This window comes from Eumetopias jubatus, unplaced genomic scaffold, assembly GCF_037043125.1.
Source record: "Eumetopias jubatus isolate StellerSeaLion01/CBP00866 unplaced genomic scaffold, mEumJub1_p1.0 scaffold_13, whole genome shotgun sequence".
Lineage (NCBI taxonomy): Eukaryota > Metazoa > Chordata > Mammalia > Carnivora > Otariidae > Eumetopias > Eumetopias jubatus.
The window spans coordinates 98,047,590-98,073,458 of record NW_028274819.1 but is presented as its reverse complement, the minus strand read 5'-3'; the positions used below and the strand labels follow the sequence as shown (position 1 = coordinate 98,073,458).

Here is a 25,869-nt window from a genome sequence, read left to right as displayed (position 1 = left end):
AGGATCAAGCTCCCCATCTCGCCCCTGTCCCCAGTGTGTCTGACAAGACAGGTGTGGCACTGCTGGTTTCCCCCTCCAAACGACCGCAGGAAGGGACCTGGCAGGAGGGAGCGGGACAGCGGGCGAGAAGGGGGAAATGGAAGCAGCCTGAGCTGTGCTCCGAGGCTGTGGGGCAGGAAGGCAGGGGCTCGGGCCAGCTGGTGGGGGCGGGGGGGGGCTGCCTCAGCCAGCGTCCCCAAGGCCTCCTCGCCTGTGCCTGCCGCTGCTGCCCACCGTGGTCCCGTGGGTGGGGCTTCGGGGCAGCTTGGGAGCTGGGGTGAGGTCTCAGGCAGGCCCCCCACGCCCCAGGCCGGGCTCCTGCAGGGGTCTGCGTCCTCACTGTCCCGGAGCCACCCCGGGCGCCGGCTGGAGGCTCCTTGCCCTTCCCTACTGTGCCGACCGGTCTCCAGCCTGACCCTGTCCCTGCGCCCACGGCGTGGCCACCGCGGGGAGGCGAGGAGTGAGTGGCAGAGGCAACCAGGGTTGTTTTAAACACTTTATTTATAAAAAAGTACATTTTTTTTCCTCAGTACATTTTTCAACCCATCATTTTTTTTTTATACAAGTAAAAGGGGGTGATGCAAACACCCCCCGGTTCCGAACCAGGAGAACCTGCTGGGCCGTCCCTGGGACCAAAGACGAAACCATGACGAAGAAACTGAAGGCAAGGTAGCGCGGCGCACTCAGAGGTGAGGGGTGGCAGCTTCTCCTGGATTTTGTTACCGTTTTATACAAAAAGAGGAAACCACTGTTTTCCGGCCCAGAATCCTGTTCCTCACAGCAGGAGTCGGAGAGCAGTAGCACCTGGAGCAGGGGTGCCTCTGGCCTTCCAGTGGGACAGTAGCAGCGAGAGGCCCCAGGGGCCCTCTCAGGGCCTGCTCCCCCCCGGGGCGCCCGAGGCCAGAGAAGGGCTCTCTGTAGGCGCGGGGGCCTGGGAGGGTCCCGCCTGCTCCTTGGTGGGCGCGGGCTCCTGGTGGAGAGGTCCGTCTGGGGCCCTGGAGGCCTGTGAGCACCCTCCTCCTCCCGGGCCTCATCCACCTAACACGATTCCCGATTCCCGATTCCTCTGCTTGGAGGATGGCAGAAAAAATTATTGCACCAGTGGCTGGGGCACGTGGGAGGGGGCTGGCAGATGGGGCACACGCCCGGGGAAACGAGGCCCCCGTGAGTCTCTCTAATGGCCTGAGCGCTGGGAATTCACCTCTCCCCGTGGGGCTTTCAGCAGGATCAGCCCAGCCTCATCCCGAGGCTGCGCATGCGCACCTGTGCGTGCGCCGGGGCACCTGTGCTTGGGTCTGTTGGAGGGGCGTGTGCCCCGCGTGCGTGTGGACTGGGCCTGACGTGGCTGTGCGTGCCTGCTCGTGATCACCGATCCCACGCTGCTGCTTTTCAGCTCCTTCTGATGGAAGGGGACTCAGATGGTTTGTTTACACATTAGAACATTATCAAAATCTTAAAGAAATGGGGGAGGTTAGGGGAGGGGGGGCAAGAACAGGGAGGGTAACAAGAGGCAGGGTGACAACTGGGGGATGCCTTGGCACAAGGAATACCAAGTTTATTTCATTTCCAGCAAAGGCAGAAGCTCAGCTCAGGCTGGGGGCATGAAGGAGAAGCGGAACGTCCTCATCTCTCCGCTGGGCCAGACCTCCCCTTTGCCAGTGGGCTATGGGGGGGCCCAGCAGCAGGGCCCACCTTCCCGCAGACTCGGGGCACGGAAAACCCCACCTTTCCAGGCCTGAGTGTGGACCCCTGCCTGCCTCATTCCTACCTTCGGCCCCCGAGTAGCAAATGCCCTGCTGGGTGTGCTGCAGGGTTCTCGGACAGGCAGGAGCCTCCCACATGGCCCATGCATGTGGCATGGGTCCCAGTTTGTGCTTTGCTTGGGGGAAGGGTATGGAGGTGTCTTAAGGGGGACTCAGTGCTTTGGCTGGGCCCAGGGGCCCTCCTAAGTACATCATATAATGAGGAATAGGGGGTGGTAGTGTAGGATAAGGGAGACACAGGGAAGAGTTCTTTCAGTTTCATGGTTTCAAGAAGACAGAGAATGCCTCCGGGATTTCCTCCTGCCTGGGGGCCAGGAGACCGGACAGAAGGGCCAGAGTGCCGTGAGATGGGATGGGGCAGTGATGTAACATGGAAAAGGTCCTCTGCCCTGGGGGAACACTAATACTGCTAGGAGAAGCAGCCCAACTCCTCTGCCCCCCTCTGCCCTGCAGCAAGAAAGACCCCAGCATGTTCTTCCCCAACTCCACCCCATCCAGCATCCCTAATGCCAAGAGAGGAGAGCTGCCCCAGGGCTGGCATGGCTTCAGACTTCTGCTACGTGGCTACTGGGCAGCCAGGGCTGGGGCGAGGGCAGTGGGGGCCGGGTGAGGGTGGCCCAGCTGGTGGGCCCAGGGTCGCCAGGGCAGAGACAGGGCTGGCCGGGGGTTCAATAGCAGCACCAGGGAGGGGAGCGGGGTGGTGGTGGCTGGGGGCTGGGGCTCCCTTGGGAAGCCTATGGCAGGTAGGTCAGTGCCCGTGGGGCACAGAGTGGTCTGCTTCCCTTCCCCCCCAACACTTGCCATCCCACAGAGCCCCTGACAGCCTGGGCTGAGTTAACTGGAACCCTAATGGGCAGGCATAAGCCTGCCTCTCCCATCCCAGGGTCTTTCCTATCTAGAGAGCTGGGGGGACCAGGGTGAGCAGATGGAGGAACTGAGGCACTTTGAACTGCGGGGACTGGAGAGGGCTGGGAGGGGCCTTTCCCCCACTGTACAGACAGGAAGCCCTCGTCCTGGGTGACTGATGGGAATCCAGAGCCCCATTCAAGGAGGGAATCTGTAACTCAAAGGGAAAGCTTTCCCAAGGATCCCCCACTCCCTCCCCCTCCCAGAATGGAGACCAGGTATAGCTGAGCCAGGAGTGGAGAGTGGCGGGCAAGGGCTTCTGAATCAGGATTCCTGGCTACCCTACTGCCCCTGTACTTTCTGGCAAGCCCAGAACATCTGCATTGGCCTTGGAGGGTGGGGTACCAGCTGCACTCTTCAGCATCTGTATTTGCAAAACTTCTACCATTGACTCCCTTCCGCATTGCCCTCTGTGGTGGTACTCAGTCACCTCTGACACCAGGACATCCTAGGGACCCCAGCCCTGACTCCCCAGGAGAATCAAGCTAGCACTTGACAGATAAGGGAGAAGTCTGAGAAACTCCCCTGCTGAAAGAAGCATTTTAGGGCCAGCCTGAGCTCCTAGGATAGAGGCTCCAGGGGGCTCTGGTCTCAGCTGTCCCCGGAAACTTCTGAAGGTGTCCCCATCCTCAGCTGGGAGGGGGAGAGGTGGAGCAGAGAGGGGTGGGCCCCGGCGGTGTCCAGCCTGCAAGGGCATGTGACCCCAGGGGAACGAGGGGTGGACATGAGTGGTGAGTGTGCATGTAGGTGTCTGCGTCATGTGTTGGTAGAGGCATATGGGAAGCGTGGGCCAGAGTCCACCCGGAGCCCCAGTGTGTGGGGAGCAGATAGGGGTCAAGAGGAGAGACACACCAGAGCTGGGCCAACTTCACTCTCCGTTGGCCAATGAGGAAAAAAAATGTAAAACCAACCTCACCGGGAAAACACACTGCCCAAGGCCCTGGGTGGGGACCTCAACTCCATTCACGTAACAAGATGACCCTGGGTGCTTTGGAGAAGTACCTCCCTGCCTCTCGGGTGCAATGGCTGTCTAGACCGGGGGTCCGAGCTCCCGGCTGCTCGTGGCAGGGAGGACTGGGTTCCCTCTCCCTGGGAAAAGAGCAGCATCTGGGGATGGGGTGGGGCTTTTCCCCTGGGAGCCCCCTCAGCCCTCCACCCCGGAAAGGACACAAACAGATTCCAGTGTTGGGAGGTGGGGGAGGGCTGGCTCCCCAAACCCTGGAGGGGCGCCCAGGTACACAAGACGAGAACAGGGCTCCCCGCACAGAGGGCAGGCGGAGGGCCAAGGGAGGAAAGGAACAGCAACACCAAAGCCCACAGTGAACACAACAGCATGGGGCGGGCCAGGGACGGGGAGGAAATCAAAACCAAGCCAGGTCGCATCTGTCCTGGGCTCCCCGCTCCCCAGGAGTGTGGGGCTGGCTTTGGGAAGCTGGGTGAGTCTCTGTGGAGCTCCTGCAGGAGCGGGCACGGGGATGGGCAGGGGGCGTGCGGGTGGGGGCTGGGGAGAAAGGGGCGCAGACAGAGGCTCTGGAGGGAGGCGGCTACACGTACCACTCCTTCTTGGAAATGAAAGACCCGTCGTTCTGAGAAACCATGTTCTCGGCCAAGTCCAGCTGCTCGGGGTCATACTGGTAGCCCAGAGTCCGGTCCCCGTAGCCGTCCTGACGGGCCTCCGCCTCATCCACGGTGAAGTAGGGCCGCTTGGCGTCCTCGTCGTATTTGGGGTGGGGGCCGCCCACCTTGCGCTCGCCCCCCCCGCCGCCCTCCTCCTCCTCCTCTTCCTCATAGCTGCTCCCGCCCAGGGGCCCGGGCTTCTTCTCATCATCCGAGTCGTCCGGGTACTGCAGGTTCTGGGCCATGGGCGGGTGGTGCTGGGGGATGCCCGCCTTGCTGTAGCCATTGCCGTACACATGCTTCTTGGTGCTGTAGTCGCCCTTGAAGGTGTGCCGGCGCCGGCGCAGGGCCACCACGATCCCTCCGACCACGATCACCACCAGCAGGATGCTCCCCGCCACGCCCCCAATGATGGCCGTGGGCACCGGCCCTGCACGCCGCCCATGTTCGGGAGGAGACGGGGTGTAGGGGAATTCTGGGGGAGGAAAAGACATGGAGGGGGACAGTGTCAGTGTCTGCTCCTAAGGGGGACTCGGCAGGGGAGGCAGGGAGGGAGGCAGGGGATGGAAAGGCCAGGAAGCCGGTCCAAGGCCCAAGGGCAGCTCAGGTTCCACAGGCTCCTCGGCGCCCCGCCCTCTGGGAGCTGCCACCCCTCGGCGCCCCACCCCTCCGGGGGCCCTCACCCCTCTGGGAGCCGGCAACCCTCCAGGAGCCCAGTGCACCACGGTGTTGTAGGTGTTGTAGGTGGAGCGAGAGGAGAGGCAGAGAGTGCTGGAGCCCCAGAGCCTCCATGCCGGCCTTCTCCTTGGCTGTGGTGCCAGCCCACCCCCGACCCAGTGTCCCCTAGTTGCCAGTCACCGTCCTGGCACCCCATGACATAAGTGTGCTATTACTTTCCATTCAACGCACAACAGGACGAGGCTTAGAGAAGTGGAACAACTTGCCCGAGACCACCAGCCAATGACGCAACATCGGTTCTTTTGCAGGGAGAGCCCGTGTGAACGTGGTAACCCTGTGCCGGACACCTGCGGGTCACTGGGCGCCCCACGTCTGATTTCACCTGCTCCCCGGGGTACAGGGAAGAGGACAGGCTCCCAGGCTGGTCTCAGTGATGCCCTGGGAGTGCCGGAAACCAGGGCTGTGGTTCTTGGCTGCGGTCTGGCCCCGGAGGGTAAGGTGGGTGCCAAGGGTGCTGGCAGCCTGGGCTAGGAGCGGAAGATGCTCGGCACAGCTGTGCAGGAAGGAGGTGCGAGCGCACGTGAGTACATGGCCATGATCACGCGAACGCACGAGGGAGCTCGTGCCGGAGCACACCCTGGCCCTCGTGGCCAGCCCGCATGCCTGTGCTGATGTGCCGAACGCGTGTGTATAAACGTGCACCCCGACGACAGGGTGGAGACCAGGAGGCAGGAAAGGTGGAGAGAAGAGAAAGGAAGCGGGGGTGGGGGGGTGGGGAGGGAGGGAAGGCCGGGTGAGGGAGCACCTGTGCTCTGGTCAGTGCTGCCCCGACCCTCTCTTTCTCCTTACAGGGGGACTCCCTTGCCAGAGGCCAGAGTGGGGGGAGGTGAGGCTGGGGGAGGCGGTACCCAGCACCACCACAGGGTGGCACCGGAGACCACGGCTGGCCGTGGTCAGGAGGTGCTGGTGGGCTCGTGGGCAGGTTCAGGGCCAAGGCTGCCCGGCTGTTCTAGGTGCTCTTCTCTCAGGCCCAGGTAAAGGTGTAGGGTTTGGGTATTTATTTTTCTGGTCTCTGGGAATTGGTTCCTGCCAGCTTGATCCCTTGAATGAGCATCACCCGCTCTAAGGGAATTCTGCTCCTCCCGTGAGCCCGTTCCCTCCTCCCAAGAGGAAGCCAGCCCCTGTGTGGGAGTGGGTGGGGTGCTGCCTGCAGCAGGCCGGAGCAGGGCAGAGGCTCTAGAAGGGGAAAGGACTCCTGGGAGTCTAGGCTGGAAGGGGCTAATGAAAACACAGAGGCCCAAAGAAGGGGAGGCGATGTGCCTGCAGTCACGTGGCTGAGCAGGGACCACCCAGATGCTCCTGTTCCTGGCCTCTCCACATGCAGGAAGGAGTTGGCAGGGAGAGGGCACAACCACTTGTCACCACTGTGTCCTCAGCGGAGGTCACCGAGTGACTGCCCAGTAAGTATTTACTGAGTATTTGTCCTCACCGCCTGTTTCCAGAACAGTTTCCCTGGAACCTCAAGCTTCTCCTGCTTCACCAGGTCCCATCTGTTTACTGACTTTAAAAGGGCTGCACACCTGCTCACCACGAAGTGGGAGCTGCCTCCACAAGGCGTGGCCAAAAGGCAGCTATCGGGAACCCAGCCTCCTCTGTACTTTCACCCTGCCGGCTACCTCCTCCGTTCTCACTCTAGATCTGAGTGCTCTCTCTTTTCTAACCTGCCTCTCACTTCGCCCATCCACCCATCCATCTACTGATCTATCCATCCACCAATCCATCCATCCACCTATCCACCATCCATCCATTCATCCATCTACCCATCCACCAAGCCACCCACCCATCCTTCTACTTATCTATCCATCCGTCCACCTACCCACCCATTTACCCATCCAGCCACCTCCCCAATTAACAAACATTTATGGAGCATCTATTTTGCTAGTCACAGGATACAAGAAACTCACAGCCTATCTAGGGAACCAAAGGACACCCTTAGGGACAAAGCAGCATGCAGACACTCAAGGGCACTGGCAGAGAAGTGCCTCAGGAGTGCAGGGGAGGGAGAACACTGTGGCCTGGAGTTAGCAAAGGCTTCTTAGAAAAGAATTCTTGAAGAATGGCGAGGACTTGGAGAGGCCAAGAGAGTAAGAAAGGCATCCACATGGAGGGACCTACCTTTCCTTTCAAATCTTCCCATCAAATCTTGCTGACTCTTCCTATTCAATATTTTGTCACTTCATGCCAGGTTTTACGGTAGTAGAGTCCTGAATCTCCCACCTCCATTTGGTCTCTGTCCCCTTTTATTCACTCTGTCCAGAGTCACCAGGTTAATTTCCACTGTGTAGACACTACCATTCCCTTTCTCAAAGAGTAGCAATGATGTCCCCAATGCCCGCTGGACCGTGCCAGTCTGGGCTCCAGAACTCCCATCATGCCAGTTGATCTTGGCTTTGGCTAACTCACCATCCTCGCTGTCCACGTTGATTCTTTACCGCAAGCCTTTGCTGGTGCTGTTGGCCCTTCCAGGAATGCCCTTCCTCATTCCCTTGTGCCCATTTCTGTTCCTTCAAGTTTTCGAATGGCTACAATTCTTTTTTTTTTTTTTTTTTTTTTTTAGGAACGAGGAGAGGGGTTGGGGAAGTGGCAGCCTCATGATAATCTGGGACTGTTTCTATTCAGGCGTGTTGCAGTTGTGTGCAGTCTAAGTTCCGTTATATTTATTTTTATGCTTTCTGTGACAGCAGAGACCCAACGAAAAAATAAAGCTCTCCAACATTTTACTGGACTAGACTGAATTTTTTGGGCCCCACTAATCCCAGTATGGTAGAGTTTGCTGTATTACCTGTTTCATGAGAGCGGCTTATGTCCCACATTAAGTCTGTAAATCGAATTCAAGAGTAAATCTAGAATCTGACCACTTTCTACCATTGCTCTGTGCCTACTCCATCACCTGTCACCTGCATTAATTTTTTTTAAGATTTTACTTATTTATTTGAGAGAGAGAAAGAAAGACAGAGAGATTGAGAGAACGTGTGGGAGGAGGGGCAGAGGGAGAAGCAGGCTCCCCACCCAGCAGGGAGCCCGATGCAGCCTCGATCCCAGGACACCGGGGTCATGACCTGAGCCGAAGGCAGACGCTTAACGACTGAGCCGCCCAGGCGCCCCTGTCACCTGCATTATTGCAACAGCTGTCTAACTGGCTTCCCTGATTCTACCTTTTCCTTCTAGAGATGACTTTGAACATAACAGCCAGAGAACCTGTTAAATCAGTTTAAAATGGCCACATGACCTGTGCCTCTGCTCCCCACCTCTGATTTCATCCCTCGCTTTCCTCCTGGTTCATTCTTCTCCAGGCTTCCCCAGGGCCTTTGCACAGGCTGCCCTGCACCCCGGCAGACACTTCCCCTAGGTGTCCCATGGCTGGCCCCTCACCTCTGTCAAGGCCTGACTCAAACTTCTCACCGAGATCCCCTTCTCGCCAAGGCCTTCCTTCCCTGACTGCCCTATTTCAAAGCGCAGCTCACGAACCCCGCCCCAGCCCTTGTGACCCCTTCCTTGGTCCTGCTCTTCTTTGCTCCATGTCACTTTCAAAATGACCACGTGATGCTTCCGATGTATTTCCTCTGTCGTCTGCTCTGTGTCCTTCTGTACTAAAACACTCACTGCAGAGGGACAGGGACTTTGGCTCATTGATGTATTCCCAAGCACCTCGCCTGCCTGGCAGGTAGCTGGAGCTCAGGAATATTTGTTGAATGAATTCTGTCGAGGCAAGGCTTGTCTTAGAGGTGAGCCTCTGTGTGTCTTTCCCCTTTAGGTCCTTCTGTTTCACTTTCCTCCCCCCTAAGCCCGAAGGAGGTTTACTCTTCCCTGGGGAACTTTTGGGACCAAGGGGAACCCTGGTGCGTCCAGGTCTGCCTAGAGGTAGAGGATGGCGGACTTCAGAGTGCAGACGCCGGGTGAGGGTGCAGAGGGAGGAGACAGGAGGGCCTAGCTCACTGGCGAGCAGAGGCGGCTACTTGTGTGGAGTGGAGCACTGGTCCTCTCTGTCCTTCCAACGGTCATGCTCAGCACCAGCAGCAGAGCCTCAGGGGCCTTGGCCGACCGGGGAGAGAGCAGCTGGGGCATGGGGTCCCTCCCGGCCTCCCTCACATCGTCTTACAGAGGGGGCATTCCCCCTCTGTGTGGGGGCGCCCCCATTCCCGAAGGACTGCAGCCTCCCCTCTGGGCTGGTGGGTGGGCCGGGCCGCTGGGGGCGGTGGCGGCTCGGCATCCCTTTGCCACTGTGCTTTCCTGACTGAGGTGGGTGGGCCGGTAGGGGGGCTGGGGACGGGGCTGGGGTGGAGGGGAGGCCAGGGTTTTCGTCTGGAGCCAGGCCCCGGAGGAGGTTTGGGGTGGAAGAGAAGGTAGGGGCTTGCTTCGGACCCGAGGCTGGAGCTTCGGCAGGCAGGCAGGAGTGCTCTGGCCCCGCGAGGGGGCCGGCAAGCTGGGTGCACTACACCTGCCAGGGTGTAGGGCGGTGGCCGCAGGCCTGACGTCAGGCTCTGGGTGGCCCTCTGCTTCTGGAGCGGCTGCTGGCAGGCCACCGGGCAGGGACCCATCAGGCTGGAGCAGAAGCCAGTCCTCCCAGGAGCCCGGATGCAGCTGCCTGCGCACTGACAGCCCAGCGCACTGCCATTCGTCAGCCTGCAGAGAGGCACGACTGCCCACGGCACAGCCACCCACCCGTCTGCACACGCAGCATGTGGACAGGTGCCCACCGGCTTGCCAGCACACGTTTACACGCTCAGAGGCACGCTACCTTGCAGGTTCACACACGCTCTCCGTTCCAGATGGACCCCGAAGCCCCACCAACACTTGGTGACAAGAACTCCCAGTCTAAGAGGGAGACCTATTTCCTTCACCCTCCCGTGGTCATGCCCAGTGGATGCGCCCGGGACTTCACCGAAAGCAGGGACTGGGGCAGACCCCTCCCTCTCTGCTCCTCCTGACAACCCCAGTCCCAGGGATAGATGCTGCCCCATTTGGCCTCTTGAGTCTGGTCAAGGCCACACCCTGAGCACCTCTCCCTACTCTCTGCATTACCCCCAGAGGGAGAAGGGAGGGGAGCTCACTGGTTTGTTGGGGACTCCTGGGCTAACCCCATGAAATGCTCCTCATGGGCCCGGGTGAGGGCCCCAGGCCCCGTGGACATGTACGCACAAATTCTGGTGAGTCTGTCTCCCTATCCCCATGGCCGCGGCCCAGGCCTGCTGCTTCCCACCAGGGACCCCCTCACTGTACAGCCCCTAACTGGCCCCTGCTGCCATCCACACAGCCTCTCAAATGCTTGTTCTAAGCCCCCTGCCTCACCACGCTGCTTCTCTGCCGAGAACCCTTCAGAGACTCCCCTTTGACAACACAGAGAAAGCCCCACTCCTTCCGTTCCTGCCTACTTGGCTCCCACCATTTTCCTCCCACAAGCTTCCCCTGCCGGCGAACCCCCACCCTCCATCACTGCCCACTCATCCTTGTAGGAACAACTCAAGTGCCACCTTCCCCACCTTCCCCTTCCCCACCACCCGGGGCCCCGAGAAGCCCGAGCTACCGTGTATCGGTGCGGGTGCAGTGCCCCGCACACGCACGTGCCTTTGGCACACACCCTGCTGCCCGCCCCCTCCCCCTCCTGCCCCAGCTGTTCTTCATTTTCCTCTCCAGATGCGCCCAGGGCAAAGCTATTACCCGAACGGATGGCCAGGATGAAAAATTAAATTTCCACTTATCCGTCTCACTCATGCATTCCCTCCTGGCTAGCGGGGCTTGGAGCCCAGGGCATGGCTGTGTCCCTCGGACTGGGCCCCCAGAGAACGCGACAGACACTAGCTGATGCAGGATGAGGGCTGGTGGCGTTGGTGGCTGCTCGGAAATTGTCCGTGAGCACAGGAACACACAGCTCTGAAAAGGCTCAGGCTTTCTGGCTGAGCCCTCCAGAGGGGCTGCGAGATCGTCCCTCCTTCCCTCGGGATGGCCGGCGGAACAGCTCCTGGGCCCATCAATGATTCAGTGAGTGTCATGCTTCCCTGGCTTCTGCCTAACTGGGCTGGCAAGAGGAGTGTCCTTACACAAGGCCCTTCTCACCACCCACGTGTGTGACTTTGGTTGCCACCCCTGCCCCGCTCTGTGCCTCTGGGGAGCACAGGAGGATAGGCTGTGTGCCTCTTCCAGTTGGAGCCCTGGGCAGCTTGGCCCCCCCTCCCCGCCCACAAGGCCAGCGAGGCCTGACCACAGATCCCATGAGAGGAACCACTGCAGCCATCAGCCCCCAGGAGACGGCCCGCCTCCACAGCGGGCTTCTTTCCTCTTTGTTCTGTAGCCCAGGCCTGGGAAGTGCCCCCTTCCCTTCCTCCCTGCTCCTGGACCTGGTGTGACTCCCTGATGAGCAGCCCTGCACTCCTGGGCATGCTGCATCCTACTGAGCACTGGGAGAAGGGATGCCCTGACTTTGCTGTCCCAGCCCTGCCTCTGGGGCTGGGTAGAACCACTTGGCCCCATAAGCCTAGAAGGGCCTCTGACTGGTCCACTCATGCCAGGGGTACCGGGCGATCGCTGCGCCCAGGTTTCTTGGCCTCCTCCCGTGATTTCCCAGTCTGCTGTTTCCCCAAAGACCCTGAGTAGTGGAGGGCGATGGAGTAGTGGTGTCTGTGGTCCACCTCTGGGGAAGGTACCCCCACCCAGGGAGGGCTCGGTGTGTGCGAGCTACTGGAGCACGTAACTGGCCAGAGGTAAGGGTGATGATCTCTGTATTACAGTCTGAGAGAAGAGCCACACGCTGAGGCCCGTCTGTGTTGTCCCTCCAAGGACACGCCTCGCTGGGGCATGGTCACGCTCCCTTACCAATACTCCTCATCCCCGTCTGCCCCTCGGCCTGTCGGCCAGGGCTTGGGCCCCTGTGAGGCTCCCACTGAGCTTGGCCCACATTTGCTCCAGGAGGGGAGAAGTGTGTGATTCTGCCCTTCCCTCTGCCCCCCCCCCCCCTTAAACCTTAGCCTGGAGGATGGGCTGCCTTAGCTTTGCCCAGCTCCACCTCAGATGCTGCTACTACCTCAACCAGTCAGAGAGCCAAGGGCAGGGGGTTGAAGAGAGCGGCAAACGACCAGTGACTCCCCCTTCCCCAGTGAGGGCGTGACGGAACGGCCCCTACGGCAGGTCGGTGCAGACCCCGGACACCGTCAGGCTGCTCCTTAGGCAGCTGTACCTGGAACGTACCCACAAACGAGGTCTCCGACGTCTGAGACACAGGCCCAGAGCTAAGGCCTCTCCAGGGCGTGCCCAGGTCCTGTGCCTGCCATCCAGTAAGCACGGCTCAACTTCCTACACTCCCCAGCCTGGCTCAACATCTCTCTGAGGTCACTTCCCGCGCACGATGCGCACCCCCGGTGTCACTTCCTGTCCATCTCGGCAGCAGCATGACACCACTTCCTGTCCCGGGCGGTTCTTTCTGTCACTTTCTTATCCTGCGACCAGCTCAGCTACAATATTAAAGCCACCCCCTCTTCCGGCTGTGAACTCGTGATGGCAACTGTACCCCTCTGTTGGCTTGTTTTGATCCTTCCATTAATCATGATAATGATAGAGATCGAGATCATAATCACAGAGCATGGGCCATTTATTGACAGACTGCTGGTCTGTGCTAGGTACTCGGCCCACATTTTGTAAATTCTGACAAGCGGCCTTCCAGGCACCTTGTCTTATCCCCATATCCCGAGCACCGTCCGCGTCCCAGCTGTCGGACACTGACGTCCGTGGCTCCTGTTGTGGCCCATGGGAGGCCTCCCCCAGAACATCCTAGCTCCCGTGCTTCCTCCCTTGGCCCCGAGACGTCAGGGGGCCGAATCTCCTCATCCGCACTGACACAGAGAAAAGTGCAGGGAAAACAGCAATTCGGTCAAGGGCACACGGCCACCAGGGCTCCGGGCCACCTCCGTGTTTTCCCTCCTGTGTCCCTGCTGCCCCCGTGGGCTTCCTGAGCTGCAGGAACAGACGAGCTCCACCTGCCAGCATCACAGGACATGGGCAGGCTCTACCACCGCTCCCCACTGTCCCCCGACCCCCAGAAGCATTGCTGCAAATGGCACTTACTTCTTCCCGGCCGGAGCCTCCCTCTGACCCCTCTTTGATCGGGGGTCACCCTGTCTCACACATGGCCTTGTAACAGAGAAAAGAGAAAAGCAAAGCAAGGCCAATGGCCAGAGCTCAAGGGGGAACCGGAGGAGAAAAGAGAAGACACAAACTCCCTGCATGACACGAGCCAAAGGTGGGGGACGTCGGCAGTGGAGGAAGCAGTGCGTGGGGCAGAGTGGCCGGGCAGGGGGCAGCTTCCTACCTGTGATGTTGACCTCCACCTGGCCCGAGCGCGTGCCGATGGGGTTGGTGGCCTCACACACGTAGGTCCCTGCCAGGCTATAGTTGATGGGCCCCCTGAAGAAGAGGGTTCTGTTCTGGGCCTCCACGCCCTTGGGGAGAGAGCCATTCAGCCTGGGGGGGATGGGGAGACAGGGCAGAGGGTTAGGACTCTCCAGCCCAGAAGCTGCCTGGGTGTCACCCACCTGCCTCCAAGACTCCCAGCCCTTTTGCTGAGCGAATAATGGGCAGGGTCTGTCTTGGAAGGAGGACCAACAACCACAACAATAATCTCTTGCGTTTCACACTCGATGGTCCCAGCACTGAAACGCAGACAGGACAGGAAGGTACTTGGTCCCACGGAACAGATGAGCAACTCTAAGTTCGAGGTCAAGGAACACAGCTGTAAGTGACAGAACTGGAGTCCTAGCCAGGTCTTTGACTCCTGGCACAGTGCTCTTCCGGCTACTCCTGGTTTCTTGGGTTGCTGGTTTAACAAGCTGCTCAGGTAACCCCCATGTGGAGGAATCGTGTTCCATTTCACTATCCCATTGTCTCGCTGGACACATCACAGGCCTTTTTCCTGGGGAAACACAGGGTGACTTCCTCCTGACCCACGGAGCTACGATTCTGTTGGACCCAGCAGCTCCCAGGCGCACACAGCTGAAACTGGCAAGCCGGCCCTGGCCACTTGCACCTTCCAGAAGCACTTCTGGTTCCAGGAAGTGGAAGGAAGGTGAGAACTGGCTGGGGCATGCTGGCGCCTGCTACCTCCAGAGAAAGAGTAGACACAATGTGGGCAGCCATCTCCTGGCCATCCGCGTCAACCTGCTTCTTGGCTTCCCCACGCCCGTCTTTCTATGTGTTCCATCCGGCTCTTCTCTGGGAAGAACCTTGGCTCAGGCCATCAGCGTCGGCGGGAGGGGCGGACCGGACCCTTTGAGGGCCAGGCTCAAAGACTGGGAAGCCAAGAACCAGAGGATGGGGTATGGCACAAGCACGCCATGAACACAGGCATGCTGGGCTGACGGCTGCCCTCTCCTTGAGAATCTGGGGGTGCTGGAGAGAAGGAACGGGAACAAAGAAAGATCTGGGATGCTCCAGAAAGCCAGCTTCCCTGGGGACACCTTGATAAAAATAAATACCGGGGGCTGGGGTGGGAGTGACTCACTCAAGACTGAATCACCAAAGGAAAACGACAAAATTCTTTTATTAGGGAGAAGAAAGCAGAGGGATTATGAGGGAATCCCCCTTTGGCAGAATGGTTTGTCCCGCTGACCCTGCTGCTGTCAGATGTGGGGGTGCTGTGTGTGGCCCCTCGCGGCCCCTCCCCTTGTCGCTGAGAAACCTGACCGTAGACCCTACTTTCCTCCCCAGTGGGGTGGGGCAACTCCCTGTGACCAGCCAGGTACCCTGCCGGGCTACCGGCCAGCCCCAGAGCACTTACGTGGTCCAGTGGTACTCGGTGGCTGGGGGGTTAGCATCGGCTCTGCACGTGAGCTTCACGTCCATTCGCTGTAGGTACCAGTTCCCATCAAACCCCTCGATGGTCACCTCGGGCTCATCTGTGGGGCAAGGGATGATGTTTTGAGAAGGGGGAGGTCAGGAGAGCAGGACTTGGGGTGAGGGAGCCTCGGACAGGGAAGGGAGGGGGGAGAGCAGTGACATGGAACCAGCTGGAAGACGGAGAGAGAAAGGGGGAGGGAGGGGATCATGGACCCTCAGGGCAGCAGAAGCAAGGGGACTGAGGAGGTATGAGGACAGACGAGCCAAGGGAGGAGAGGGGGGAGGAGGGGGGAAGGAGGTCAGAGGAGGGGGGAGGAGGGGGGGAGGAGGGGGGAGGAGATGAGATGGGGGAGAGAGGGGGGAGGAGGTGGGGGAGGAGATGAGATGGGGGAGGAGAGGGGGGAGGAGATGAGATGGGGAGGAGAGGGGGGAGGAGATGGGGGAGGAGAGGAGGGAGGCCGAAGCACCCCCAGGGAGAGAGAGGGAGGGGGAGGCTAGAGGGGCCAGAGAAGGAAGGGGCGGGGGAGAGCGGCGGGAGATAGAAGCAGATGAGGAGGGAGGGCTGGTGTGGGTGGGTAGTGGGGGGGGGACAGCGGTGCCCACCCCAGGAAGCCGGCCCACACCGTGCCCTGCTCACACTGCACGTTGAGGGTGAGGCTCTCCCGGAAGCGGTCCATGTGGTAGTTGACGATGCAGGCCAGGGACTGCTGGTGGGCTTCCCGGCTGGGCACCAGGCGGTAGCGGCTGATGACAGTCACCGTGCCGTTGGGGTTCCGGATCTCCTGGTACTCCGCTTCGCCCTTCAGGCGTGTTTCCCAGGACACCACGCTGGGAGGCTTCCCATTGGCCGAGGTGCAGGTGGCCACCAGGACCTTGTCGTCCTGCCCCTTCTTGGCTCGAAGCACTGCCTGGGTACCCTCTACCCAGTTGGTGGGTTTGGCTGCGGGGAAGTGGAGAGCGCCATGGGACCAGCTCTCCTGCCTCGCCCAAGGTGTGCGGGTCCAGGACGTACCCCTGGCCATCCTCACCTCTCAGCTGTGCACTTCTCCCGGGACTGTTTCACACCTGACCTACGTCCTCCCTGCTCTATGGCTGGTACTCGCTTCTGTCAAGCAGAGGCCTTCTTGGAGCCTCGGCCTGCTCAAGGACAGTGGCTCATGCGGCTCTTCTCCTTACCGTGGTGTCTGAAGCTTCTGCTTGCTTCTTGGTCACTCACAAAGCACCTTGGTGGGGGGGGGGGCGCTCCAACCTGAATCCTGATCTTTAGCTCTGTCCAACAGCTAAGGCCCTGCCCCCAATCCCTAGTGAACTGTGGCCCAGCCCGGCTGGAAGGGACTGGAAGCGCCATGCGAACCCAAGCAGAACGACGGGGCCATCGAGGCACGCGTCGAGAATGGCCAAGCCCCAGGCCCCAGGCCTCTGCACGAGCAGGGAGGGAGGGGGTTGGGCCAGCTTACCCATCACGGTGAGGTTGAGCTGGCTTTCTCGATTGCCGGCGGGGAAGGTGGCGAACTCGCAGATGTAGACTCCCTCGTCGTCCAGCTCCAGGCGGGAGAGGCGGATGGTGCCGTCGGTGAAGGAGGGCCGCAGAAATTCCACGCGCTCGCGGTAGGGGACCAGCACGGAGACGCCCATGGCTGGGTTGTAGATGGCCACATTCTGCTTGGAGCCATTGGTGGCCTTCTGCCACGTGACCTGGGTGATCTTCACGCCGGGCAGCGGGTTGGCAAAGCTGCAGTGCAGCACCACATCCGTACCGATGAAACCGTACATGGAGTCGTTCACCTGGACCACCTGGGCGTGGGGGCCTGGGCAAAGGAGACGCGGGCGGTGGTCAGCGACAGGCGCGGCCCCCCGCCCGGACTCCAGGGGCGCTGCTCCTTCCTCTCTAGCAGTATTACTCTTCCGAAGCTGATCATAAAAATAGTAATTGCTTGTCATAAAAGCACTCTGGGCGATACTGAAAAATACTGAGAAGAAAATGGCACCACTCGGGATCCCGCCACTCAGAAATATCACTGATAATCTTGCAGGAAATATCCTCTTTTACTTTCTTCTCTTTACATTATTTCCCTATATTTCTCCGCATGACCATCTTTTCTTTTCCTCACACCGAGGGAGAATCACACACCGTACGTACTGTTCCGCAAGCTGCCTTTTCACTTGGCGATACATTGTGGGTACCGCCTCACGGCAGTAAATACACGCCCCCACCCTTGTTTTTGATGAGGAGGGTCGAGTGCACTGTTCTGCTGGGAGCCACCAACCATATCACCTTCCTGGGCCTCAGTCCCCTTCTGCCAAATGGGGCATAAAATCCAGGCCTCCACCTCACGGGGCTGCTAGGAGAACCAAATGGGACTAAGGAGAAAGTGTGTCAGGAGACAGGAAGCGCTGCCCACATGGCTCACGGTGGCCACCATCATGGCCATCCCCATTAGGTCTTCTCCCTTAAGGCTGAGTGCCCACCCCCTGGGGGGACATGGCCCCATCCCCTCACCCAGCCAGGCGGGGAGAAGCAGGTACTGCACAATCCCCTGGCTCCCGGCTGCCCCTAGTCTTAATGTCTTGGCATTTGACATCCCCTGATCTATATCCTGCCTTGTTGTCCACATCTCTCCATTCGTGATGCCCTCCAACCATGTCAGCCTGGGCCCCTCCTCAGAACACGCCATGTTTCTATGTTCCCTTCCTCCCTCTCTTCCTCCTCCTAACATTCCTAGACTCTTGCTCTTGCACTTCCCTAGAAGGCCCTAGAAGGCTCTTCTCCTTCTCCACCGATGGATCTCCCACTCAGGCCACCCCCTTTGGGAAGCTTCACAGACCTTCCCCGAGCCCCCTCTGTTACAGATCTTTTCTGCCTTGGAACGTGGTCGTTCACGCCTCTAGACTTCTCCACCACAGTGGAATCTGTCCTTTCCCATCACCACATCTCCAGTGCCCAGCCCAGGGCCTGGCACACGGTAGGTGCTCAGTAAGTATTTGTTGCCAAATTGCAACGGAACCCACGAGAATAGAGATTTGCAAGGAGGAGGGAGTGATCAGTGGCATTGGATGAATGAATCAATTCCCTCTAGTCTCCTCACCGATTGTTTTATTCCCACTAGAAAGGCTTGTTTGAGCTTTGCCCTAACCCTGAACTCGGGGCAGCCATCCCCTCTGGTGGGTCTCTCCAGGGCTCATTCCTGAGCTCTGTTACTGGCTGTGCCTCTGTACACTTTGTGTTGTCACATCCTTACTGCACTCCACTTATTGAGCACCATCAGTACTATCTTTTTTTTTTTTTTTTAAAGATTTTATTTATTTGACAGAGAGAGAGACACAGCGAGCCAGGGAACACAAGCAGGGGGAGTGGGAGAGGGAGAAGCAGGCTTCCCACGGAGCAGGGAGCCCGATGCGGGGCTTGATTCCAGGACCCAGGGATCAGGACCTGAGCCGAAGGCGGACGCTTAACGACTGAGCCACCCAGGCCCCCCCCATCAGTACTATCAATGCCAGGCCCTGGACTGACCCAGAGGCAGGGGGATGGCCTCAATGGTCCCCCAAGGGAGCCTGGGGTTCAAGACTGGAAACTTGGGGCTCCTATTTGCCCTTGCATGATGGGAGACACAAAAGCAGGGCACACTCCTCTGAGGGCTTGGGAGACCATGGCAGGTGAAAGCTCCTTCCCTCAGGAGGGTACAGGCATGTCTCCTAGGTCCCTGCAGTATCCTCTGTGTTTGATATATAAAAATGCATTCAAAAATGCTTGCTGAATAAATAGGTCTTTGGCCCCTTCGAGCCAGGCCCTTGCCATGCTCTGGAAGCTTCCCTGATGTTCCCGTATCACATGCCTGTTCATGACCACACAGACCCTTCAAGGCCCCCCCCGGGGTACCCCACTCCGTCCCCTCCCTCTGTCTTCTTGGCCAGTCTGTGGGGTTCTGACATGTCCCTGGGCAGAGAGCACTGCGGGCTGGCTGGAGTCCAATGGAGGAAGCATCCATCAGGGAGTCAGGAGAGTTGGGTTCTGCTCGGCTCCATCTTGAGCTGGCCGTGGGACCTGGGCCAGTCACTTACCCCTCCTGAGCCCTATTTTCCTCCTCTATAAGGAGCAGGCTGGAGTCCCCCAGTCCAGCCCCTTCTGGCCCTGAGTCTGAGTCCCTGAACTGCAGCCCGGCCCCGCTGGGGCCCCACCCCAGAGAGAGTCCCATGGTGAGGTCAGTGGGCCAGCCAGTGCTCCTGCTGACTGGCTAGCTGGCAAGCAGCTAGGCCCTAGGCCCTCCCAGCAGGGTAAGCGGGTGCTCCCTCCCCCACTCCCCAGCCTTCACTCACCAACCTGCTGGAGGTTGCCCAGCAGCTGAGATAATGTGGGTATAATTGGGGAACTTTCACCACACAAAGCCAGAAAACAGGAAAAGCCAGTTGGGAGGGCTTGGGCCATAGGTTGGGGGTGGGGGCACCAGGAACCATCTAGGGATTTGTGTCCAGGCACGGAGGGGCCTATAGCGGGACACAGCCCACCAAGCCTGCCTTGACCCCATCTCCTGTCACTCCTCCGCAGGTGTGAGGACAGGCAGAGTTCAGCGCCTGGCATACATGCTACCATTCATTTGCTGTGTCTTCAGCAGTGACCTCACCCTTCAGAGCTGTGAATACCAGGAGGGAAGACCGCTGACAACGGCCTGGGCGTGGGGGCGGGGCGGGCGCTGCAAGGGGCTCGGGCGCCCCAGCGGCCCTGTCTTGTCTGGCAATACCTAACCAGACCAAGGCAGCCCTCCCCATGCTAATGTCTGTTTTGGGGTTAAGGCCCCTTCTCCTCTCCAGAGGCAGCCCCATGGGGGGCCAGTGAGGAGAGTGCCTGGCACCGCCCACTCACTGCGCACAAAGCCGGTTGTCCTGGCCCTTGCTTCTGCCCTACTGATGAGTGGGCAAGCCAGAGTGCGGGAGGACCTCTAAGGAGCAGGCCGACTTAGTGTGATGTTGGCCTCTCTGTCCACAGTCCACTGGGCACAAGGGAGCTCTTTGGGTACAGGGTTTGGGGTCACTCCCTGCTCCCAGAGTTCTGGAACTGGGAGGGGCTGGGGACACTGGCAAGGTCTGAAGACCCTCCCTTCGCCCTCCACCCCACTCCAGGCTTAGGGACCCAGAACCCCAGCTTCTGGCTTGGGGCTGTCAGTCTTGGCCCGAGGATGCACGGTTGGGGAGATGCCCCTCGTTCTTTAGATTGGGCAGACTGGGAGGCTTTCGGAGAGGGGGGCGCACCCCCAGTGGGGTGCAGTGAATGGGGCAGTGGGGATCTCCACTGAAAAGGCAGAGAAAGGGCTGGGTCAGGGCAGTGACCCAGGAAGAGGGCCCTCCTCCGTGCCGGAAGAGAGGGAACATCAGCCTCGTCTGGAAGGCTCGGGAGAGGAGGTGCAAACAGGAGGGCAGGCCTGTCTAAGCTTCTCCACCAACCGCTCTGGTCTCGATGACCTGGAAGCTGGTGCTCCTGTCTCCCGACACTGCCTGAGCTCCTCCCACCCTCTAAAGGGTTGTTCCATCTCCTCCCCGCTTCAGGCAGTAGGTGGGCTCCTGAAGAGTCAGACAGTGGGGCTTTGCGTTCTCCCTCTGTCACGTCCGAGCTGTGAAACCTTGGGCAAATGACTTGACCTCTCTGTGCCTCAGTTTGCACTGAGGCTGCACATCTGTAAGATGGGCCTAACAGTGGTCCCTACCCCGTGCAGTTGTTCTCAGGAATTCAGCGAGTACACGTGAAACTGGAGAGCTTGGCACACTTAGGACAGAATTAAACGTGCAGTAAATGTTAGAGGACCTCATCACCACCACCATCACATCTGTATCCTTTCCGCTTTCCTGGCATATGTGTCTAGGGCGTTTCCCGGTGTGTGTCCCCACCGGCTCCCGGCAGACTGCGAATCCCTGTGTGAGAGGGAAGGCACAGGTTTGACCTCGGGTTGAGCTGACCACACCACGGCTCGCGGGCGGGATCCAGGGCTCGGAGACTAGCCCGCTGACTTTCTCTGGTTCCCCAGGCCGTCAGGGCTGCTCCACACAAGGCACTGTCTGTCCTTCCTCACAGGCCCGCTCTTACGTGAGAAGTGGGGGCTGTCCCAGATGTGGGAACCGGGACCACTAGAATGGTAGCGTCCTGGAGGCTCAATGGACCATGTAATGCATCATTTTACAGAGGAGGAGTCCAGGGTCCAGAGGGGTTGGTTCACTTGCTCGGGGACGCAGACGAGCATAATCCAGCCGGGTGTTCTTCCCACCCTGCCTTTTTATAAGGGGCTCCCAGTCTCAGTCCAACTCTGCAGGGCATCATTCTGGCTGGTGTCCCTCCCAGGCTGTGATCTCAGAGCCTCTCTTGCTCCTTTTGATAAATGACAGGAATACCAGTTACAAAATGCAGTCACAGTGCTTGCAGGCCACTCTCCACTGGGCTTGGTGGGTGGGGGTGGGGGGCAGGAGACTGGGGGCCAGGGGTGAAGCCCAGTGGGAGCCCGGGTGGGGGTACCTGCAGGACGTACAGAGCAGGAAGGAGCCAGAGAGGTGGGAGTGAAGGGGAGAGATCCCGGGAACCCCTGCCCTCGGTAGAGAGGCTCGCGTATCCCAGGGTTATCAAGCAATGTGTTTTTCTTTTCCTGACCTCAAGCACTGCCTATATTCTCCCTGACTACCCTATGAGCTCCATGGTCTGGGGCCCGTGCACAAGTACCTCAGTTTCCCCATTAGAGCTCAGGCTGGGCAGCTGGGACTGCCTTCGTGGCTTCCCAGAAGTGCTGAGCCAACAAGGCAGGCGTCGGGCCGGCCCCCCGAGACGTCACAGACCTGTAAAAGCCCCGAGCTCAGCAACAAAACACAAAGGCTCCTCAGTTGTGGCCGACAAACCTGCTCCCCAGGGCCCGGCCTGCCTGCCCTGCCCGCCATGGAGCTAATCCGAGGCTGAGGCCATGGGTTCCCACGCAGTGGGGTGTGGCCCAGAATGGTGGGGCACTCTGCTCCCCATACCTACCTCGAGCAGTTTCTCTTCCCACCCTTTGAAACTTCAGACCCCTCTCTCCCTGGCCAGGCAGGCTGGGACTGGGCCCCTGTGGGCGGGTGAAAGGGGAGGGAATAGGCAAAGAGGGGGTTCTGGGATTTTTGGCACAGGCCACCTCTTCTTCTGCCCCCCACCCATTTCCGGAGACTCGGCCTGGGTGCCCTCAGTCGGGTAGACAGCAGGGGCAGACCTGGCCCGGAGGAAACTGGGGCACACTGGGGGAGGAGCACCAGACTCCCCACCCAGGGCCTCTCTGACACCCAAATCCTTTGGGATCCATCTCTAGGGATTTCCAGGGATCTCCTTCCCCACCATCACCCCAAAACTGGCAGAAGGGAAGAGGACATCCGGTTAGAAACCAGCTTAGTGGTAAGTGGGAATGACTCACCTATGGTGGGGGGGGAATAGGGCCTCCAGCCGAAACCCTGCTGAGTCAGCACAGTGACCTAAAGGTTATAGGGCCCCTCCTCCCAGTGCAAGCCACTTCCCCAAATGTCAACTCCCAGGGCTGGCCAGCTCCTCACTTTCCGATGCCAAGGCCGATCCACCTGGGGGACCGACTGGCAAGGAAGGTGGTATGATCAGGAGGGAATCCCCTTTCTAGGGCCCCTCCTCTGGGAAGGTTTTGCCAGTCAGTGTTACCCAGACCCAATCGTTGTGCCAGCAAGAACCCACATAAGCAGGGTTCTCACTGAGGTCCTTTGAACTTGTCCCATCTCGTATCCATGCCCCAGGCAGATTTCCCCATTATTCGGGAGCTCCCAATCTACCCTCCAGACTCTCCTCCCCGCCCAGGACGGGGTCCAGGGTGACCCAGGTCAGAGGGCTCAGTGAGGACCCAGAAGCAGCAGCTGACCCAATCCTTACCCCCATACCCCTAAGTCACTCCTCACTGAGGCTGAGCGCCCCCCCCCCCCCCACAGCAGGTGCTCTGCCCGGTGGGAGTGGGCCCTGGGGACTCTCTCTGGGAGCAGTGCCTGCTGGGATGGCTCCAGGAGTCCTGGGGCCTTGAGTCCCTGCTGCATCCACCTTGCCAGCAGAGGTGATAACATCCCATGATCCCACAGTCAGGGGCTAATTGCTACTGTCCAAACCCAGGCGCCTCCACCCCTTATTTGGGGTCACAGAAACTGCCGATGTTTTCTTCTTGGCTGGTGCCCCCCCCCCCAACTCCCGACACAGAGCTGGTTAATGATGGGCTGTGGGGCTGGCGCCGGAGCCTTGGGCGGGTGAGCGCAGAGCGTGGGAGAAGAGGGGGCGCGGCAGCCTGGGAAAAGCCCCGAGAAGGTGCCTGGGATCTTCCAGACAGGCTGGGCCGGCCCGCTCCCCAGCGGCGTGGAAGCGCGGAGTTGTGGTGGTGGCAGTGGGGGCTGCTCTGGCAGGTCCCATCTCTCTCTGTGAAACCTAGCAGGACAGGTTGGGGGACGGGGATCAATCAGGGAGAGGGGTTTTACCCTCTCCCGCTGAGGAACCAGTGGCCGGGGACACCTGGATCTCTCCTACAGGTCTGCTGCCTGTTGGCTGCCCCATCCCCAAGGCCAAAGGCAGGGCCAATCCTGAGCAGCCCCTGACTCCACCTGGACATCCTAGGAACAGACAGCCCCTCTCAGTGCTGCCCCTCTCCATCTCTACCTGTTGGTTGTCTCTGGACTGCTCACCCTGCACCTGCCACATTTCCTTTGGCCAGGTGGTGGGGAAGAGGGGTACGTACTGGCGACCAGGAGAGGAAGTCTCTGGTCCCCCATTCCTTGGTCACGTTTTTCTATATGGCCTAAGGTAGGCAGTTCCCCTCCCTGGCCTCACTGTCCTTTTCTGCAAAACCAGAGTGTTGGATCCCATGACCCTGGAAGATGATACTTTGGACATCACCTGTATGGTTCTCTCTCTGCCCTAGCTCTGCACCTTCCCTGGATCACACTCTAGAACTTTTCCACCAAGTGGCCGCTCCACCTCTGAATACTGCCTGGCTCCTCTAGGAAGACCTCCCAGATTAAGCAGAATGCCAGGCAGCAGAGCTGGGGCGCTCAGGGCTCTTCTTTTTTTTTTTTTAAAAGATTTTATTTATTTATTTATTATCTCACGCGAAGAGAGAGAGAGAGAGAGAGAGAGAGAGAGAGAGAGAAACAGCATGAGAGGGGAGAGGGTCAGAGGGAGAAGCAGGCTCCCCACTGAGCTGGGAGCCCGATGTGGGACTCGATCCCGGGACTCTGGGATCATGACCTGAGCTGAAGGCAGTTGCTTAACCAACTGAGCCACCCAGGCGCCCCACGCTCAGGGCTCTTCTATCCACGCAGTCGCAGAGTGTGACAGATGCTAGCTCCTGTATGCTTTTGAATTCATCTTTGTTCTCCATCCCCACTGGCCCCCTTCCAGACTCCCCCTAAGCCCCCTCCCACCAGCGCAGTCCCTTCCCTGCCGCCCACCTCCAGCAGAGTCTCACTTCCTTATTTTCTCAACACTCCCAGGCCAGGACTCTACACGCCTCCCCACCCCACCCCTTTAAGTAAATCCTGAGCCTTTGCACTCAGCATCTCATTCCTGCCTCTGTCCCCTCCGTGTCCCCTCGGCAGGCCACAGTCATCACTTACCCCAGCCCCGCTGGAGCGTAACGCCGAGGCCACATACCTGCCTCCAGGCTCTCCCCCCAACCCATTCACCACTTTCTAAAACATTAATCATTTTCTATTTAAAATCCTTCCATGGGTTTCCTGCAGCCCTCAGGATCAAGTGCAAAGTCCTTTTGGGCTCGGGACCTCATCTTGGGCGCCAGAGCCTGCAGCCACCTCCTCCCCTGGCTCTCTCTCTTCTGCCCCATGGAACACCACCATCCATTCCCTGCAGTTACTCCCTCTGTGAAAAACCCATACCCCGTTATCTGCCCCAGTCCCCTTCATCCTTCCTGAGTGACCTTAGCCTTGATTTTTGAGGAGGAGGCTTCCTAGAGCACACCTCCTCCCCTGAGTGGGGTATCCAGCACCCCGAGGGACCCAGGAGCACACATCTGTCACAGCATCTCCCCTCGCGAAGGCAAAGGCCAGTGCCTGGCATACAGTAGGCGTAAGGGGGCCCCCAGTGGTGGGTGGAGAAGGCTACGAACCAGTTGGGGTTCCAGGCCAGGCTCAGCCATTTCCCGGGTGTGATAACAGCTTCCTGGATACCGCACATCGGTCAAGGGCAGGGCGGACACAGGAGGACACCGCTCACTGCTCGGTGTCAGCAGGCAGGGCAGGAGGACAGCGCTGGAAGGGGAGCCTCACATCTGCACCCAAGGCACGCAGGTCAGGGCCGGAACCCTCTCCTGACTGAAACCAGGAAGCTGCACCCTAAAAGGTATACCTCTTGCTGCCCCACAGCCCCACATCCTCTGCTTGCTTCCCACTTGCCGCTTCTTGGTTTCTTTCTTCTCTCCTCTGCCCCAGTTCCTAGCACACAGCCCTGCCTCCTTCCTCACTCTAGACCAGAGGTGAAAAATATTCTTCTCACCCAAGCAAGCTGCAGCTGGAGGCCCTGCTCCCCAGGTCTTAGCCCTGCGAAGCCTGCACACCCCCCAGTGCCACACCCCTCTCAACACAGCCCGGGTTTCTCCTGGCCGAGCCCTCTGAGGCCTCGAAGCGCCTGGCTCTAAGCCTGGGGTTGACACAGGTCCCTGCTCTGCAGCCCACGCCAACCCTGTCCACCCCACCAGCACAGATGACACGTCTCCCAGCAGACACCCACGACGGCCAGGGCTTCCCTCAGCAAGGGTGCGTCCTCAATGACACATTTCGGGGAGTGTAGGGAGCAGCCTCTTCAGAGAGCTGGTGCGCGGGTGGTCGAGGCTGGGGGCTGCCCCGAAAACAGGGAGATTCCCTCGGCCTCCCCAGGAGCCCCTCTTAAAAGCTGAGTATCAACATATGCATTGTCTCAGTCCTGTGGGTTCTATGCCAATGGTCACCACCTGTTTGGAAGTCTCTAGATCTGCCT

At 59.5% G+C, this 25,869-nt stretch overlaps 1 protein-coding gene across 1 annotated transcript in view; it reads right to left on the bottom strand.

Moving 5' to 3' along the window:
• Positions 1–522: 522 nt before the first annotated feature.
• Positions 523–25,869, bottom strand: part of NECTIN1 (nectin cell adhesion molecule 1) — a 63,574-nt gene continuing 38,227 nt past the window's right edge. The window contains exons 2-6 of the mRNA XM_028105871.2: positions 16,343–16,693; positions 15,523–15,825; positions 14,827–14,944; positions 13,363–13,514; positions 523–4,800 (exon numbers count right to left, since the gene is read on the bottom strand). Of these exons, the coding sequence (XP_027961672.1) occupies positions 4,253–4,800; positions 13,363–13,514; positions 14,827–14,944; positions 15,523–15,825; positions 16,343–16,693 (1,472 nt within the window). The 3' untranslated portion in view covers positions 523–4,252. The remainder of the gene's footprint in view (positions 4,801–13,362; positions 13,515–14,826; positions 14,945–15,522; positions 15,826–16,342; positions 16,694–25,869) is intronic.